Genomic DNA, 17,593 nt, shown 5'->3' on the forward strand with positions numbered 1-17,593 from the left:
TGTGTGAGTTCCTATACAGTAGATGAAGGGAGGGGAAGAGACATGGAAAAAAACAGAGGGAAGGAAGATAAAGGGAAATGTGGCAGGCCCACGCCCAAAGCCTTCTGAATACCTTTGGCTCCTTGTGTAAAAGAGGGGGATTGCCAACCCTCCCTCCCTTTCCACACTCTGTCTGACCAGGGTGGTCAAAAGTAGTGGAATATATAGAGAATAGGGTGCCCTTTTGGGACGTAGTCGCTCTCTTTCAGACAGCTGTGATTACACTTCCTTAATGTCTGCCAACTAGCTGCCATGTTTTTAGAGCCTCAGCCAATCACAGTTAATTATCCCTGAACCTCCGACATCACTCGCATACAGGAGCTTTGTAGTTTCCTCCAGTGTGTGGGTGTGTGTGTGTGTGTGTGTGTGTGTGTGTGTGTGTGTGTGTGTGTGTGTGTGTGTGTGTGTGTGAGCGTGTGTGTGTGCGTGTGTGTGTGTGAGCGTGTGTGTGTGTGTGTGTGAGCGTGTGTGTGTGTGTGTGTGTGTGTGTGTGTGTGTGTGTGTGTGTGGTGTGTGTGTGTGTGTGTGTGTGTGTGTGTGAGCGTGAGAAGTGAGTATGTGTGTTGAAGCGATAGACTGGACTCCCACCTTTTCTCTTTTTTTCTTCATTCGTCAATACCTTTCATGAAAGCAGAATGACTGTTTTTCCTGTTGTTATTGAAATGGTGAATTCGACATTTCACCGAGCAAAGCCCTTTTTGAAAGTCAACTCTGATCCACTCCCACTCATTTTAGTCGTTCGTTTGGCTAACTAATTGGTCTCTGTGGTATTGTATCGTTGTGTGAAGTTGACATCCACGGTGGCATTTTCAAAATGGTGGACAGCCCAACGTTGACGGAGATGATGAACGAGGGGGGATTCTGCTGCCGTGTGGAACATGACGGTAACATTTGATCATGATGGAAACCAAACGAGGGTGGTCTATGGTGATTGGGCTAAGAGTGGCTGAGGGGTGGGATTAAAGAGCTTATGTTCGGTAATGTGTCATTCTTATGTGATTGCGGTATATAAAAGTACCATGTATATGTCAAATATGTGTGTGTATATATATATATATATAACTGAAAAGCTGTAAAAACCAAAAAAGATATGTGTCCTCAGAGGGGGGTGTTGGTGGATGGGTGAGTAAAAAAAATATAAATAAGAACTATTTGATCATGATGAACATGACATGGACATACCACTATGATTTATTGATTGTCAAGTTCCCTCTTCCTGGTACAGCCCCTTGTTGATACTCCATTGGGGGTGGACATCAATAGTGTTCATTTCAGGGGTTTCCTTTGCCAGCCAGTTATTGTCATGTAAAGGTACGACGGGCTCAATGTAATTTACCGTTAATTCACATAAACAGAAGCCGCTGACGCGTACCTTTGTAACATCTACATTGAAATAAAGGCAAATAAATTTGAATATACAGTGGAAGTCGGAAGTTGACATACACCTTAGCCAAATCCATTTGAACTCAGTTTTTCACAATTCCTGACATTTAATCCTAGTAAAAATTCCCTGTCTTAGGTCAGTTAGGATCACCACTTTATTGTAAGAATATGAAATGTCAGAATAATAGTAGAGAGAATGATTTATTTCAGCTTTTATTTATTTCATCACATTCCCAGTGGGACAGAAGTTTACATACACTCAATTAGTATTTGGTAGCATTGCCTTTAAATTGTTTAACTTGGGTCAAGCGTTTCGGGTGGCCTTCCACAAGATTCCCACAATAAGTTGGGTGAATTTTGGCCCATTCCTTCACACAGAGCTGGTGTAACTGAGTCAGGTTTGTAGGCTTCCTTGCTCGCACACACTTTTTCAGTTCTGCCCACAAATATTCTATAGGTTTGAGGTCAGGACTTTGTGATGGCCATTCCAAAACCTTGACTTTGTTGTCCTTAAGCCATTTTGCCACAACTTTGGAAGTATGCTTAGGGTCATTGTCCATTTGGAAGACCCATTTGCGACCAAGCTTTAACTTCCTGACTGATGTCTTTATGATGCTTCAATATATCCACAATTTTCCTCCCTCACGATGCCATTTTGTGACGTACACCAGTCCCTCCTGCAGCAAAGCACCCCCACAACATGATGCTGCCACCATCGTGCTTCACGGTTGGGATGGTGTTCTTCGGCTTGCAAGCCTCCCCCTTTTTTCTCCAAACATAATGATGGTCATTATGGCCAAACAGTTCTATTTTTGTTTCATAAGACCAGAGGACATTTCTCCAAAAAGTATGATCTTTGTCCCCATGTGCAGTTGCAAACCGTAGTCTGGCTTTTTTATGGCGGTTTTGGAGCAGTGGCTTCTTCCTTGCTGAGCGGCCTTTCAGGTTATGTCGATAGGATGAACCAGACTTGTGGAGGTCTACCATTTTTTTTTCTGAGGTCTTGGCTGATTTATTTTGATTTTCCCATGATGTCAAGCAAAGAGGCACCGAGTTTGAAGGTAGGCCTTGACATACATCCACAGGTAAACTTCCTATTGACTCAAATGATATCAGTCAGCCTATCAGAAGCTTCTAAAGCCATGACATAATGTTCTGGAATTTTCCAAGCTGTTTAAGGGCACAGTCAACATAGTGTATGTAAACTTCTGACCCACTGGAATTGTGATACAGTGAATTATAAGTGAAATAATCTGTCTGTAAACAATTGTTGGAAAAATTTACACGAAGTAGATGTCCTAACCAACTTGTCAAAACTATAGTTTGTTAACAAGAAATTTGTGGAGTGGTTTAAAAACGAGTTTTAATGAAACCAACCTAAGTGTGTGTAAACTTCCTGACTTCAACTGTACACCATCACAATAAAGCCATTATTTATTTTAGGCAGGTCTAAAGGAACATTACGATGTAAAGAACATATATTTCAGAAGAACAGAACATGGGTTTGCCGACTACAGTCGTGGCCAAAAGTTTTGAGAATGACACATATTAATTTTCACAAAGTTTGCTGATTCAGTGGCTTCATATATTCTGTCACATGTTACTATGAAATACGGAAGTATAATTACAAGCATTTCATAAGTGTCAAAGGCTTTTATTGACAATTACCTGAAGTTGATGCAGAGTCAATACTTGCAGTGTTGCATGCTGTCAGTTAACTTCTGGGCCATATCCTGACTGATGGCAGTCCATTCTTGCATAATCAATGCTTGGCGTTTGTCAGAATTTGTGGGGTTTTGTTTGTCCAGCTGCCTCTTGAGGATTGACCACAAGTTCTCAATGGGATTAAGGTCAGGGGAGTTTCCTGGCCATAGACCCAAAATATCGATGTTTTGTTCCCCGAGCCACTTAGTTATCGCTTTTACCTTATGGCAAGGTAACACATCATGCTGCAACCAACACATCATGCTGGAAAAGGCATTGTTCATCACCAAACTGTTCCTGGATGGTTGGGCGAAGTTGCTCTCGGAGGATGTGTTGGTACCATTCTTTATTCATTGCTGTGTTCTTAGGCAAAATTGTGAGTGAGCCCACTCCCTTGGCTGAGAAGCAACCCCACACATGAATGGTCTCAGGATGCTTTACTGTTGGCATGACACAGGACTGACGGTAGCGGTCACCTTGTAATCTCCGGACAAGCTTTTTTCCAGATGCCCCAAACAATCGGAAAGGGGATTCATCAGAGAAAATTACTTTACCCCAGTCCTCAGCAGTCCAATCCCTGTACCTTTTGCAGAATATCAGTCTGTCCCTGATGTTTTTCCTGGAGAGAAGTGGCTTCTTTGCTGCCCTTCTTGACACCAGGCCATCCTCCAAAAGTCTTCGCCTCACTGTGCATGCAGACGCTCTCACACCTGCCTGCTGCCATTCCTGAGCAATTAATTGCTATTCATCTGATCACTCTTCATAACATTCTGGAGTATATGCAAATTGCCATCATACAAACTAAGGCAGCAGACTGTGAAAATTAATATTTGTGTCATTGTCAACTTTTGGCCACGACTGTAAGGTATGTTATCTGGCTAAGCATCCTGTTGTAGGCTTGTTCATTTAGCTGTGCCAGTCCTGTGCCATTATTTTATATTGTATGATTTTATAATAAGAAGAAATGTAATTGAACTTCGCTGAATAAGATCGAAAGGATATTCTTCCCATTCCATAGCGAGTGCGCAAATGAAGTGGCTATGTTGAGCATTAAATGTGATCATTTTAAACAGGTCCTATATGCTAGATTTTGAGTAATTTGGCAACTTTAATTGTGAATGATCCAAACCTTACAATGTCTTAGAATCACATGGTGTGACAACCAATGCTTGCGCTCTGTTCCTTGCTTCAGGCTGTGCACGCTGTTCTCCCATTAGTTTGATTTAGAATGGCCCATTATCAAATGGGCAGAGTGAAAAGTGTCATCCGTATGCACTCGAATAGCGAATGGAGGTCACTTTTCCGCCTGTTAGTTTTTCAATAGGCTACTCCGGTTATTTCCCTCCATGCATAAACCACTGTTTGAGGAGCATACAGCCTCTCGCTGCGGAACAGGTGATTTTCCGCCCAAACTCTGTATGCTATGGGCTCTCCAACCCTGTTCCTTCAGCTACCCAGTGCTTCATTTGGGAAACCAAGTGAAATCCGTTCGGGAGCAACGATAGTAACACGTTTTCTCAACACATATTTAAATAAACTGTTGACATTCCCAGACTCATGGATAGAAAGCGGAGCATACGGTAAACCAGGATACATAAAAACACAGTCCACACTCCAAGGCGATTTACTAGATAGAATTAGTTTCATTTTGCAGTATAGGCTAGACCAGTTATGTACCAAAGACATCTCAAATCAGTTTAACGGCACATTTGTCTTTTTTTCCGGGCTCATATACAGTATAGGCCTATGGGTTTAATCATCACCTTTAGAAAGCGCTGGCCATTTCATTGTAAATGCTTTGAAACAACATCCACAGCGACCATGTTTTCCACTCCGTTTCTTTCGTCAAACTGATCAGTCCCAGTGAGGAGAGTTTGAAAAGCACCGCTACTCTTTTGATGATAAGTGTTTGATGTGATTTTCGTTTTTCATTTGCGTTGATGTCCGAGTGGTTAGAGGGACAATGGAGCCCTGAGTACCAGGCCATTAGTGACCCGATGGTCGTTAGCGAGCTGGGTACTACCAACACGTGTCCAGGGTGCATGAGAGGAGATTACCGCGGTCATGACTCGTGTGGCCGGTATTACGGTCACCGCAACAGACCTAGGTGCGAATACTTTCTGAAGGCACTTGTAGATAAGATTGTGCTGGATGGAAAAGTAATCTGTTGATGCACCTCCATCACAACGTTTTCACCTATCCCACATACCTCAAATCAGTTTAGATGAAGGGAAAGAGACGAGAACATTTATATCTGACGAAGAGAAGTTGATTCTCGTTCTTTGATTAACTACACACAGTATGTTGTTATTATTACATTTGGGAATGTGAGTGTTGGAGCCAATCGCCACCTCCATTGAGTGAGTGCTTTTAACCAATCACCTCTTGGGCTTTGAATGAGAGTAGTTGTCCTCGTTATGGGTCGTATTTTAAAAGGTATCACACCTATACACCAGCATTTGAAGTAAGTCTGTTTTATGTGCTTCAGTTTTATTGTGTGTGTGTGTGTGCGTGTGTGTGTGTGTGTGTGTGTGTGGTATTTATTGGAAACATAGAGTAGATTGAAGAGAAACACTAACAGTGAGATGTGTTGTTGACCCTTGACAAACAAACTTTCCTCTGAAGTATTCAAGGAAACAGTTTAATGTATTGACACACCTGTCACTCTCCACCCCATCTCTCCTCTTTCTTTCTTTCTTTCTTTCTTTCTTTCTTTCTTTCTTTCTTTCTTTCTTTCTTTCTTTCTTTCTTTCTTTCTTTCTTTCTTTCTTTCTTTCTTTCTTTCTTTCTTTCTTTCTTTCTTTCTTTCTTTCTTTCTTTCTTTCTTTCTTTCTTTCTTTCTTTCTTTCTTTCTTTCTTTCTTTCTTTCTTTCTTTCTTTCTTTCTTTCTTTCTTTCTTTCTTTCTTTCTTTCTTTCTTTCTTTCTTTCTTTCTTTCTTTCTTTCTTTCTTTCTTTCTTTCTCTCTCTCAGAGGAACTCCAGTATCTCTGGGACGTCTAGGGGCATGTACCACGTCTCTGACCGACGACCCTCTCCCAGCACCGGGTAAGCCAGTCCTCCATACGCTATCCCACACTACACTGCTCTCCGCCACACAAACAAAGTAGCATAAACTTGCCTGTACACACTGATCTAAGGCCAGTTAAAAAATAAATAATTATGTAACCTTTATTTAACTAGGTAAGTCAGTTAAGAACAAATTCTTATTTACAATGATGGCCTACCCCGGCCAAACCCTAACGACACTGGGCCAATTGTGCGCCGCCCTATGGGACTCCCAATCACGGCCGGTTGTGATACAGCCTGGAATCAATCCAGGGTCTGGAGTGACGCCTCCAGCTCTGAGATGCAATGCCTTAGACCGCCGCGCCACTTCGGGAGCCCAGAGTTGTGTCCCCTCCCCATGGTTGAGTTTAGAATAGAGGGAGATGAGCTGATTTCTAGATCTGTGACTTCCACATCCCATCTTCACCCTTCACTCTTTGCACTGTAAGTGGCTTTGGATGAGAGCATCTGTTAAAGGTAAGATGCAACGCAATGCAACCCCCCCGGTGCACTTAGGTACAGTGACTTGATGTGGGGCCCTATGCTTGGGGGCCAGTGGTCCAGCAGATGGATTCTGAGCACCAGACCGTGGCCTGAAGTGAGCCGGTGTGCATCTGACTGGGGCAACAATGACTCCGACCGAACTGGACTCCCGCCCTCCGTGTTGGAAGGTATCAGAGGGCACCAGCCTGGTAGTGTTGGTCCAGTACTGTGCCCTGGCCCTTTGACAGCCTCACAAAACACAACATCCTGTTTTCCTGCCGGGCGCTGAAGTGAGACCGAATCTGTCAGCCACGCAGAAACAGTAGGGGAATGTTCTGTCCTAGCTCTTGCCTCCCGCCACTATGCGTTCGCACTCACACCAAATGCTCACAAGCGAACATGGCACACACACACACACACACACACACACACACACACACACATACACACACACACAGCCGAGGGGCATCGCCACTTCTCTTTGACACATGCTTGTAAATGACGGCGGTCACTGACAGTAAGGACTTAAAGTGTCAGTCCTGCTTCCTCAGGCCTGGCTGCCTCTGTGGGCACAGGGCAGAGAGAGTGAGGGGGAGCGATACAGAAAGAGAGGTAGAACCTGTTTATTTATTTTTTTAAAGCTCTCTGTTGATGTGCACTTTTGTTTCGATGTGTTTATGGATAACTTGTCATATTTGGTTCACCCCCTACTCAGATTAGTGAACTATGTGATTATGTTGGGTGTGAGTAAACAAGCGAACATTTAGATTGGGATGAAATAGTAAGTTGCAGGTTGTTTTCGCCCTATTAATTTCTCAATTGTAAATGTCAAAGTTTCATCCTAACCAAGGATATGATTCAGCCCGTATGGTTTTCAGATCGTCACCGACTGATCTCCTCGTCTTTGCGCAATGATGCATCCTCATGGGTATTTTGATTTGAGTGGCTCACTGAATGGTCCAAATTCTACCCCCCCCCCCATCTCATGCATCTTGCGACGCCCATCTCATTCTCTTTCCTTCACTGCTGATCCAAACCCACCCACGCTGGGCTGCATCCCAAATGGCATCCTATTCCCTATTTAGCACACTCATTTTGTAAATAAAAATGGAATAGGGTGCCTTTTGGTACTCAGCCCTGGAGCCCTAATGATCAAGCTCCGTATCACCATAGTATCATATCCACACAGAACATTGTGTATTTTTATATGTAGACCTTTTCTGCATCGTTATGTAACTCTGTGTGTGTGTGTGTGCGTGCGTGCGTCTGTGAGTGCATGTGTGTAGCTCGTGATTTTACTGACCTTCTGTCACACAACTTCCGCTCACCTCAGACGATGACATCGTCCCTCTTCGGCCGTCGTTTTATTTTGGGGCGAGACAATCGTGAAGTCACACACACACACACTCCTCCCAAGCCTTCTCGAGTACAGTGAATCATGATGGTAGTTAGTCACGAAGTGACCATTTCACTTCCTAGATTAGAACATCCCATTAATGCCCTCGTTCTCCCAGAGATGTATTTGTTCCAAATGCAGTGACGGAAGATGCTATTTAGCTGCTTGTTTGAGAAATAGATATTTGAACCTTTGCATATTTGGGTTTGAAAAATATCTTATTTTGATGCTTTATTGATGTGGTCTGGATAATTCGCACTGAAGTCATCGACTCCATTTTGCACCGAGATGGCTACTCTGTCGCCCATCCTGAGCCCCACTGTGCATTACTGGTCAGGAAACTGTACTTCCCTGTTATACACTTGAATAATGATCTGTACCCAATTAGCCAGCTCTGCTGATTTGATTCCACAATTTTGATCCGACCTGTGGCTTTTATCGCTAAAGCCACCACTCCAATATAGGTTGTGTACCAAGTACCACCTTATTCCCGATAAGGTGTGCTACTTTTGACTAGAGGCCTATCTGTCCTGGTCAAAAGTATTGTATAGGGAATAGGGTGCCATTTGGGATTCAACCTAAGTCACAATGCCAAGTGGCCTCTCCTCTGCTTCTTAAGCGGTGTCACTAGGGTCTGTGTATGCATGTTCTACCGTAGTGGTGATGAGGTGAACACATGCACATTTGGGAGTATTCCATTGGTTCTATGGTTCCATGGTGCCAGGCAAGCTCAATCGAGCCCAGTACTATTTGAATCCAGTTCTGGTGTGGGATTTACCAGGTGCACCTCAAATCGCTATATTCATATCAACATCTAATTATTTCACTGCAGGAGTCGTATAGCAGCTTGATATAATCGCCTAGACTGTTTTACATTCACTCTGAATTCAGGATGCATTAGCTACGGTCGCTAATTAGCTAGCTAAACCGCAGGATGGTTGTTTTTGATGTCAAAGTCATGTAGCATGTGTACATGTCAGTGTCCAACAGCATCTCTGTTGGCTTGTCTCTCTGTGTGTGTGTGTGTGTGTGTGTGTGTGTGTGTGTGTGTGTGTGTGTGTGTGTGTGTGTGTGTGTGTGTGTGTGTGTGTGTGTGTACGCTGGCTGCCTTAGAAAAACTGCTGTTTCCAGAAGCAGTCACTGTAGTCAATTTAGCCCCAAAGCAATCCCTCCCTCCCTCACATGATCTAAATTGGTTGACTTCATATTTCATCAGAGCTTCAAGCACTTTTATGCTGAAGCAGTATCCTTCACTCTCCACTGATGTTATCCTACATTTTGAGATACAGTCTAAAATAGTTGTTGTTGCGCAGTTAACGCGTCTTGTCAGCGCCAAGAGTTAGTCTCTGTCCATACATGATGAAGAGGGAATGTGTTTACGGCTTGGCTTATGACCTCCAGAATGCCTCCCTCGGTTGACTAAAATCTCGACATCAGAAATGATTTCTGAAAAAGGGATAGTAGTAGACAATAATGTTAATGATACATTTTATATAGTGGAGCAGATTTTTATCCAATCGAAAAGTGCTTTACACATAGGCATACATGTATTTAAGCAATTGGTTATATTGAAATGCAGAGGGACGGCAATGTACCACACTCATAGCTACAGTATCTAGCTACAGTATATATCTACAGTATCTATCTCAAAGAATATGTAATGATATACCAACCTATTAAAAAGTCCTCTTCCCATACATATCCTGCACGACCAAAAATATGTCTACACCTGCTCGTTGAACATCTCATTCCAAAATCATGGGCATTAACATGGAGTTGGGCCACCCCTTTGCTGCTATAACAGCCTCCACTCTTCTTGGGAAGGCTTTCTGCTTGATGTTGGCACATTGCTGTGGGGACTTGATTCTATTCAGCCACAGAAGCATTAGTGAGGTCGGGCACTGATGTTGGGCGATTAAGCCTGGCTCTCAGTCGGCGTTCCAATTCATCCTAAAGGTGTTCGACGGGGTTGAGGTCAGGGCTCTGTGCAGGCCAGTCAAGTTATACCACACCGATTTCGACAAACCATTTCTGTATGGACCTCGGTTTGTGCACGGTAGCATTGTCATGCTGAAACAGGAAAGGGTATTCGCCAAACTGTTGCCACAAAGTTGAAAGCACAGAATCGTCTAGAATGTCATTGTATGCTGTGGCGTTAAGATTTCCCTTCACTGGAACTAAAGGGCTTGAACCATGAAAAACAGCCCCAGACCATTATTCCTCCTCCACCAAACTTTACAGTTGGCACTATGCATTGGGGCAGGTAGCGTTCTCCTGGCATCCGCCAAACTCCGATTCGTCCGTCCGACTGCCAGATGGTGAAGTGTGATTCATCACTCCAGAGAACACGTTTCCACTGCTCCAGGGTCCAATGACGGCGAGCTTTACACCACTCCAGCTGACGTTTGGCATTGCTGATCTTAGGCTTGTGTATGGCTGTTCGGCCATGGGAACCCATTTCACCGAAGCCTGAAACTGTTGAAACTGTTGCTTCCAGAGGCTGTTTGGAACTCGGTCCTGAGTGGACACACTTTTTGTTGGAGTTCTAATTTTCCATGCAGTTGAAAGTTTCTGCTGTACAAATGCCTGGGGTCTCCACTTAACCCAGTAATAATCCAGAGCACAGGAGCTGGGTATAAATAGGAATATCCATGAAAATGGCCACTAGCATAAAATCTGCATTTCTTTTCCCTCTACTTTTTTCATGGTTTTATATTACTGGTTTATATTAAGGGAATGATTCCTTCTGTTTTTCAGGTCGGCCTTTAAGCACTACAGTATATTGTAGTCGATTAAACTTGATTACCTTTGGTAAAATATATCATAAAAATAAAATAAAAAGGCTCTGTAGGTGCTTTGATTGACAATCGCGTACACACATGTTGAGGTGTGTATGTGTCAGTCAATGGAGAAAGTGTCAAAATACCTTTTTATATTCTCAATGCTACAGGGAGGGACATGTTTAATTTGTGCCTCAGATTTTTGGGACATGTAGCCACTGCCCGAAGCTCCTGAAATGCATTCTGGGTAAAGAAAAGAGCTGTCCTTGAGGGGCACAGTGTTTCCAGCTGGGACTATGGCCAGAATCTTAGTCACTGCCAAGACATTAGTCACTATTCAAGTATGTCTACACAAACTTAGTTTAAGGGACACCTTCAAAAATAACCCAGACAAGTGTCACACCCAACCCTGTGCAGTTACAAGGTTTAAAAAAACAAAAACAGTGTGCAGGTTGCAGATATATTTCATATTCGTTTTGGAAGTCGTTAATCTTACAAACGTCTCAGTAAGTATTTGTCTATACTGAGCTGTGGAAACCATGGCAACACACTTTTGGGCTGTAGAATCATGCGGTATCAGGAAGTGACAACGTGTGGTGACTCCACTGCCACTTGTCCTCATCTCAGCCGATCACTGACCTGACAAAACAGATCTGGGACCAGGCTACAGTAACGCAGATGACCTATCTGATGGAACCTGTGTAGAGTAATCTAATACTGTATACGTTTCAATGGTTTCTGTCTGTTAGTTGTCCATGTGTAAAGTGTCCGCTTTGAAAAGTTGCTTTGAGTTATTTTTTTTTGAAGTGGTACCTCTGAGTATAACTCATCCCCTCTCTTCCGTTCTCTTCACCCCCCCACCCAGAGCATCGGGCCGGGTCAAGTCCTGCTCCCAGGGCACGGGCGGGGGCTACGACAGCGGCGACAGCGTGGAGATGCACCCCATGGAAGAGTGCCCCGAGGGCCAGTACTACCACGTCCAGTGTCGGCTGGGGGAAGGGGGCGGACAGGGAGGGGGCGGACAGTGCTACGAGAGGGCCGGGGTGTCCCGGAGCTGGGGGCTCCGCAAGCAGGCCATCCAGAACTGGCAGCGGCGACCCTACCGGAACAGCACGGAGGGGGAGGAGGGCGACGTGTCGGACGTGGGCTCCAGGACTACCGAGTCGGAGGCGGAGATGTGGGAGCAGCAGGAGAGGAGGGCCACCATGGCTGAGACGCAGCAGTCTGGAGCACCGAGACAATCTGGGTACCGCCAAGGCACAGGTAGGAATGGATAGGAGGCTAGGCTAAGTTAGGCCGCTAATCTTTAGTAAGGGGGAAGGCTAGGCTACATTGCTAATCTTTACCTTGCTTTGTCACAGGTACAGTACGGTAGGAGGCTAGGCTAGGCTACGTTGCTAATCTTAATCTTTGTTGACTGGCCTTTAGTTAGCCAGGTAGGAGGCTAAGTCTCTTACCGTTATTTTATCCTGATTTATCCGTTGATTGATTTCTCAATTGTTACTCAGCAGATACTTGTAATGTACTGGTGATTTACAGAAAGAAACAGTCATTTCTAAAGGGAACAGCTGTCACATGTCTGGCACACCGTATGACCCTGAGCCTGCCTGCCATCCTGCCAATGGCACCTGCAGCACACACACACAGAAATGGACAGTATCTCCTCACTCATATACACACACACACACACACACACACACACACACACACACACACACACACACACACACACACACACACACACACACACACACACACACACACACACACACACACACACACACACACACACACACACACACACACACACACACTGTCCTGCGGCCCAGGCTAACAGGTCTGTCAGAGAAGGGCAGAAGGACGGTGGCTGGTGTGAAACTGGGTCATGGCAGTTCTAGTCCCAGGTGTTCCAGGGTAAGGCTGTCCAGAGAACAGTGATGGACGACTAATGACCAGAGCGCTCCACAAACTGATTCCGAATCAGCCCAGGGAAACCTGTCATATAGGGATGACTTTTCACCAGACTGCACTACTCTCACACACACGCTACCCAGATAGATCACGCATGAACAACCACAACCTACAGGGTATTTTGTGTGTGTGTGTGTGTGTGTGTGTGTGTGTGTGTGTGTGTGTGTGTGTGTGTGTGTGTGTGTGTGTGTGTGTGTGTGTGTGTGTGTGTGTGTGTGTGTGTGTGTGTGTGTGTGTGTGTGTGTGGATGCCTGTGTGTGTGGATGCCTGTGTGTGTGGATGCCTGTGTGTGATGCCTGTGTGTGTGTGTGGATGCCTGTGTGTGTGTGGATGCCTGTGTGTGTGTGTGTGTGTGTGGATGCTTGTGTGTGTGTGGATGCCTTTGTGTGTGTGTGTGTTTGTGTACTGTACCATTCCCAGAGTTTTATACTGTTATGCGACAGTATGGCTGAACTTTCTCATATTGATAGAACCATAGGGCTCTCTTCAAAAGTTGTGCACTGCATAGGGAATGGCATGCTATTTGGGCCGCAGACATTGACAGTGTTGATGAGAGAACCAATGGATAAACTATTCTTTACCTTCACCACTCCTGGTTCAAACACAGGAAGCGTCTCTCTCCCTTAGTTGCCTTCCCCAGCCAAGATCCCACGATTCCTGACTGGCGACCTCCATTTTTGTTTAGGAACACCTTGGTTGCGTCTCAAGTGGCATCCATATTCCCGATTCGGTGCCCTACTTTTCTACCAGGCACAGTAGAGAACAGGGTGCCATTTGGGATGCAGACCTTTTGCACATGGCAATAGCCACAGTCAGAGAGACCTGGTGCATCATCGGAGAGAGTAAGGATGCTTCCCAAATGGCACCCTATTCCATATATGCGCCCTGGTCAAAAGTAGTGCACTATAAAGGGAATAGGGGGCCTTTTGTGGTCTTAACTAGGACAGAAGCCATTGAAACATGCCCATTTTGCTTTAAATGGACACATTTTTGGACAAAAGAAAGATCTACCCTATTCCCTGTGGGTCCTTTTGGTTACAGCTACTTGGCAAAGCTACCCAAACAGGCAATAAAGCTGTCATGTTTGACACAGCCCAGAATGTCTGGTATGAGAATTCAAATTGGCACCACCAACATTACATAATATTACTTGTCATGTAAATTACATTTTATGCTCTGACATTGTCTTCCATATAAGATTCTCAAAGCGTTTGCCAGGGTTGAGTTTGAAATGGCACACATCAACGTATCACACGGTACGACTGTTAGCATGCACTGGTAGATCGCTAGCTGGCGTAGGCGGTGTGCCTCTTGCCGCGAGGCCTGTTGCTTCAAAAGCCTCCTTCGCTTCTTCTTGTCCAAGGCCAACAGGGATGACACGGGCGATGACTCATCACATGGATTGATGCCTGCTGGGAGAAATGGAAATGTGCTAGAGTTGGTTTGGTCACATGGTGTTGGCCAACACAGATACATCAATGGCAGATATTTGAATGCTCATGTCTGTGTTTGAGGGTGAATGCAAGAAGTCTCAAGTGGATCGCTTGCACCACATGGTGGATATTTTGTAGAATGCCACTAAATATTTTTGCGCCTCAGGATGGCGTTTCTTTCTCCTCCACCTTTTCCTTCTCTGACTAAACTCCCTGCCTCATCCTCCTCTCTTCCTCTCGCCTACCCTTCTCCACCTTTCTCTCTTTTTTTCATAACCCCCCCTCTCCTCATCCTCTCTTTTCTCCTTGCCTTCTGCACTTATCTCTTTCTTTAACCGACCCTCCTTCTCACCATCCCCCTCTTTTGTCTTCAACCCCCTCTCCCCCTCCATCTTTCTCTACCTACCTGACTTAATATCCCGGTCCCTCCCCCTCCACTCTCTTTTCCCCTCTCCACCTCTCTTTCTTCACCTAACCTCTATCCTTTTCTCTCTTCCCGACCCTGCAGGCCGTTCCGAGGGGGGCTACCGCCACAACAAGCCGTGTCGCCACGACAAGAGCCCGTCCCGGTCCAACAGCGAGGTGATCAGCCCGGAGATACTGAAAATGAGGGCGGCTCTGTTCTGTATCTTTACCTACCTGGACACCAAGACCCTGTTGAGGGCCGCGGAGGTCTGCAGGGACTGGAGGTTTGTGGCTCGCCACCCTGCCGTGTGGACCCGGGTGCTGCTGGAGAACGCCCGCATCTCCTCCAAGGTAGAGGACCCGGGTCGTACACGCGGAACGACAGACCAAACACACGTACACACCACAGGAGGCGGCTGAGGGGAGAACGGAGCAAAGGGTATGGCATCAACCACCTGGAGACCACGTCTTTGATGTATTTGATACCATTCCACTGATGCCCCTCCTGTCATTACCACGAGCCCGTCCTCCCCAATGAAGGTGCCACCAACCTCCTGTGGTACACACACATTATGCACCTGCACTCACGCGCACCGATTCTGCCGATGGTTTACTTGCAATAATTGTGATATGTGTTACAGTGAGGGCTTCGAGCCAAATGACTAAAATGTAACTGTAATTTCTTCATCCCAGTTCCTGAGTACACTGTCCCAGTGGTGCACCCAGACCCATTCCCTCATCCTCCAGAACCTCAAACCACGACAGAGGGGCAAGAAGGAGATCAAGGAGGAGTACCTCAAGAGCACACGGTGAGAGGAGAGGCGTGTGTGTGTGTCATGGCCTGATTTCCTTCTGTACAGCGAACAGCAGGGGTCTGCAGTACTCTCCCACCTTCTCTTTTTTCATTCTCTCCTTCCCCTCTCACCATCATCTCTCCTTCCCCTCTCCCCACCATCTCTCCTTCCCCTCTCCCCATCATCTCTCCTTCCCCTCTCCCCACCATCTCTCCTTCCCCTCTCCCCATCATCTCTCCTTCCTAGTCTATATACCGTAGCAGGTTGAGAATGTGTGAGAAAGCCCCAGGCTCTATCTCATTCCTGACATTGTGAGTGTTTGAATGTGTGTATGCACTGCCTTGTATGAGTGTGCGCACACTGTAATTGCATGCTTGCTCGCGTTATCCCTCCTTAGCCTTATGAATACGTTTTAGTACATCATTTTTCTTGACTCTCTTGTTCAGCGCAGCATAATGCCATGCATTATTAACATTCTTACTGCTTAGACAGACAAATCCAGAGGCATACATAGCTGCAGTGCCTTGTTAAACTCAAGGACAATACTCATTCCGCACTGAGTAATTGGTTATTCAGCAACAGTGGTTGTTCCTTTATTAACTTGTTTGTTGTATGTCTGTCTCTCTCTCTCTCTCTCTGTTTAATTAATTAATTCTCTCTGTTTAATTAATGAATTCTGTCTGTCCATCTCTCTCTCCTCTTACTCTTTCTCCCTCCAGTGGTTGTCTGGAGGAGGGCCTGGAGTCCTTGCTGAAGGCTACAGGAGGGAACCTGTTGATCCTCAAGGTGTCTCATTGTCCCAACCTGCTAACTGACCGCTCCCTGTGGCTCGCCAGCTGCTACTGCCGAGCCCTGCAGGCCGTCACATACAGGTACTACCACCAGGGGGCGATCACACATAGTAGAGTACAGCGTGTATATATAATACAGTACAGTATACATACAATATAGTACAGTTTACAGTGGATTTGGAAAGTATTCAGACTCCTTGACTTTTTCCACATTTTGTCGTAGCCTTATTCTGAAATTGATGAGGGAAAAAAAACTATTTAATCAATCTACCCACAATAACCCACGATGACAAGGCAAAAACAGGTTTAGACATTTTTGCAAATGTATTGGGGTATTGTGTGTAGATTGATGAGGGAAATGTTTTGTTTCATCCATTTTAGAATAAGGCTGTAACATAACAAAATATATACAATACAGTACTCGTCACTCCCTGTGGCTGGCCAATGCCTTGCCCCGCAGGCCGTCACACAGACAGGTTAGCTGACATCGTACAATTCATATCTATAGGCTCCACTTGAGGCTCCATTTGATTTTTATTACTTATTTTTTTAAATGTTACAATACAAAAAGTACACATACAAATGACAACATCATACAAACATCCACAACATTAACCCTGCCCAGACCCACTCGCACACACCCCCATCTCTAGCGCCCGCATCACTTTATGCCACGTGGCCTCAAACGGCACCATTTTGTTTCTCTCCTAGCCCATACACATTACATTATTTTTTTTATAAATAATTTGACCTTTCCATTGCGTTAATGATGGAGGATTGGTTCATTTACATTTTTTTTTAAAGTATACATTTTTTTTGGAAAGATTATTGACTTTATTGTCCAACCCATCGGGTATCTCACGGCACCCTCATATGTCACGTCTTGAAATATGCAGACAGACGGATTAGAAGCACATTTACATCGTAATACTTGTGACAGCAAATGTCTAACTCCGCCCTCACTTTTGGACTCTAGAACATTCCCAGAAGGCATGAATTATTGAGTCACTATTAGTTTTACACTTTAGACATGACTCTTCCGTTGTGCTGTAGAGTTAGAATAGTCTCTTGTATAACGAATTATACAACAGACATTTTATACAAGAAGCATTATTTTATACTGAATTAAATGTACATTTGTGTTAACTGTAGTCTTGTTAATTATGTTCCAACATTCCCTCCATCTTGTTCCAGTATCAGTTCTTTTTAAATCTTGGTTCCAATAGTTTATATATTTTTCTAAGAGATTATCAGTTAGATAGGCTCTCTGCGAGGTTTTGTGTAGTTTTACCTACCATATGAATATCCTTTTCTGACCAATAGGATTCCCCCAAGATTGCTCTGATATCCAAAATATTTCAAGATGTTT

General features: G+C 44.8%; 1 protein-coding gene across 2 annotated transcripts in view; it reads left to right on the plus strand.

Moving 5' to 3' along the window:
* LOC112234352 (F-box only protein 41) overlaps nucleotides 1-17,593 on the plus strand; it is a 90,681-nt gene that overhangs the window by 61,212 nt on the left and 11,876 nt on the right. For both annotated transcript variants that reach the window (XM_042329772.1, XM_042329771.1), the window contains exons 5-9: nucleotides 6,098-6,171; nucleotides 11,696-12,093; nucleotides 14,743-14,990; nucleotides 15,333-15,448; nucleotides 16,153-16,305. In XM_042329772.1, coding sequence (XP_042185706.1) covers nucleotides 6,098-6,171; nucleotides 11,696-12,093; nucleotides 14,743-14,990; nucleotides 15,333-15,448; nucleotides 16,153-16,305 — 989 coding nt within the window. The remainder of the gene's footprint in view (nucleotides 1-6,097; nucleotides 6,172-11,695; nucleotides 12,094-14,742; nucleotides 14,991-15,332; nucleotides 15,449-16,152; nucleotides 16,306-17,593) is intronic.

This window comes from Oncorhynchus tshawytscha, linkage group LG11 (assembly GCF_018296145.1).
Source record: "Oncorhynchus tshawytscha isolate Ot180627B linkage group LG11, Otsh_v2.0, whole genome shotgun sequence".
Lineage (NCBI taxonomy): Eukaryota > Metazoa > Chordata > Actinopteri > Salmoniformes > Salmonidae > Oncorhynchus > Oncorhynchus tshawytscha.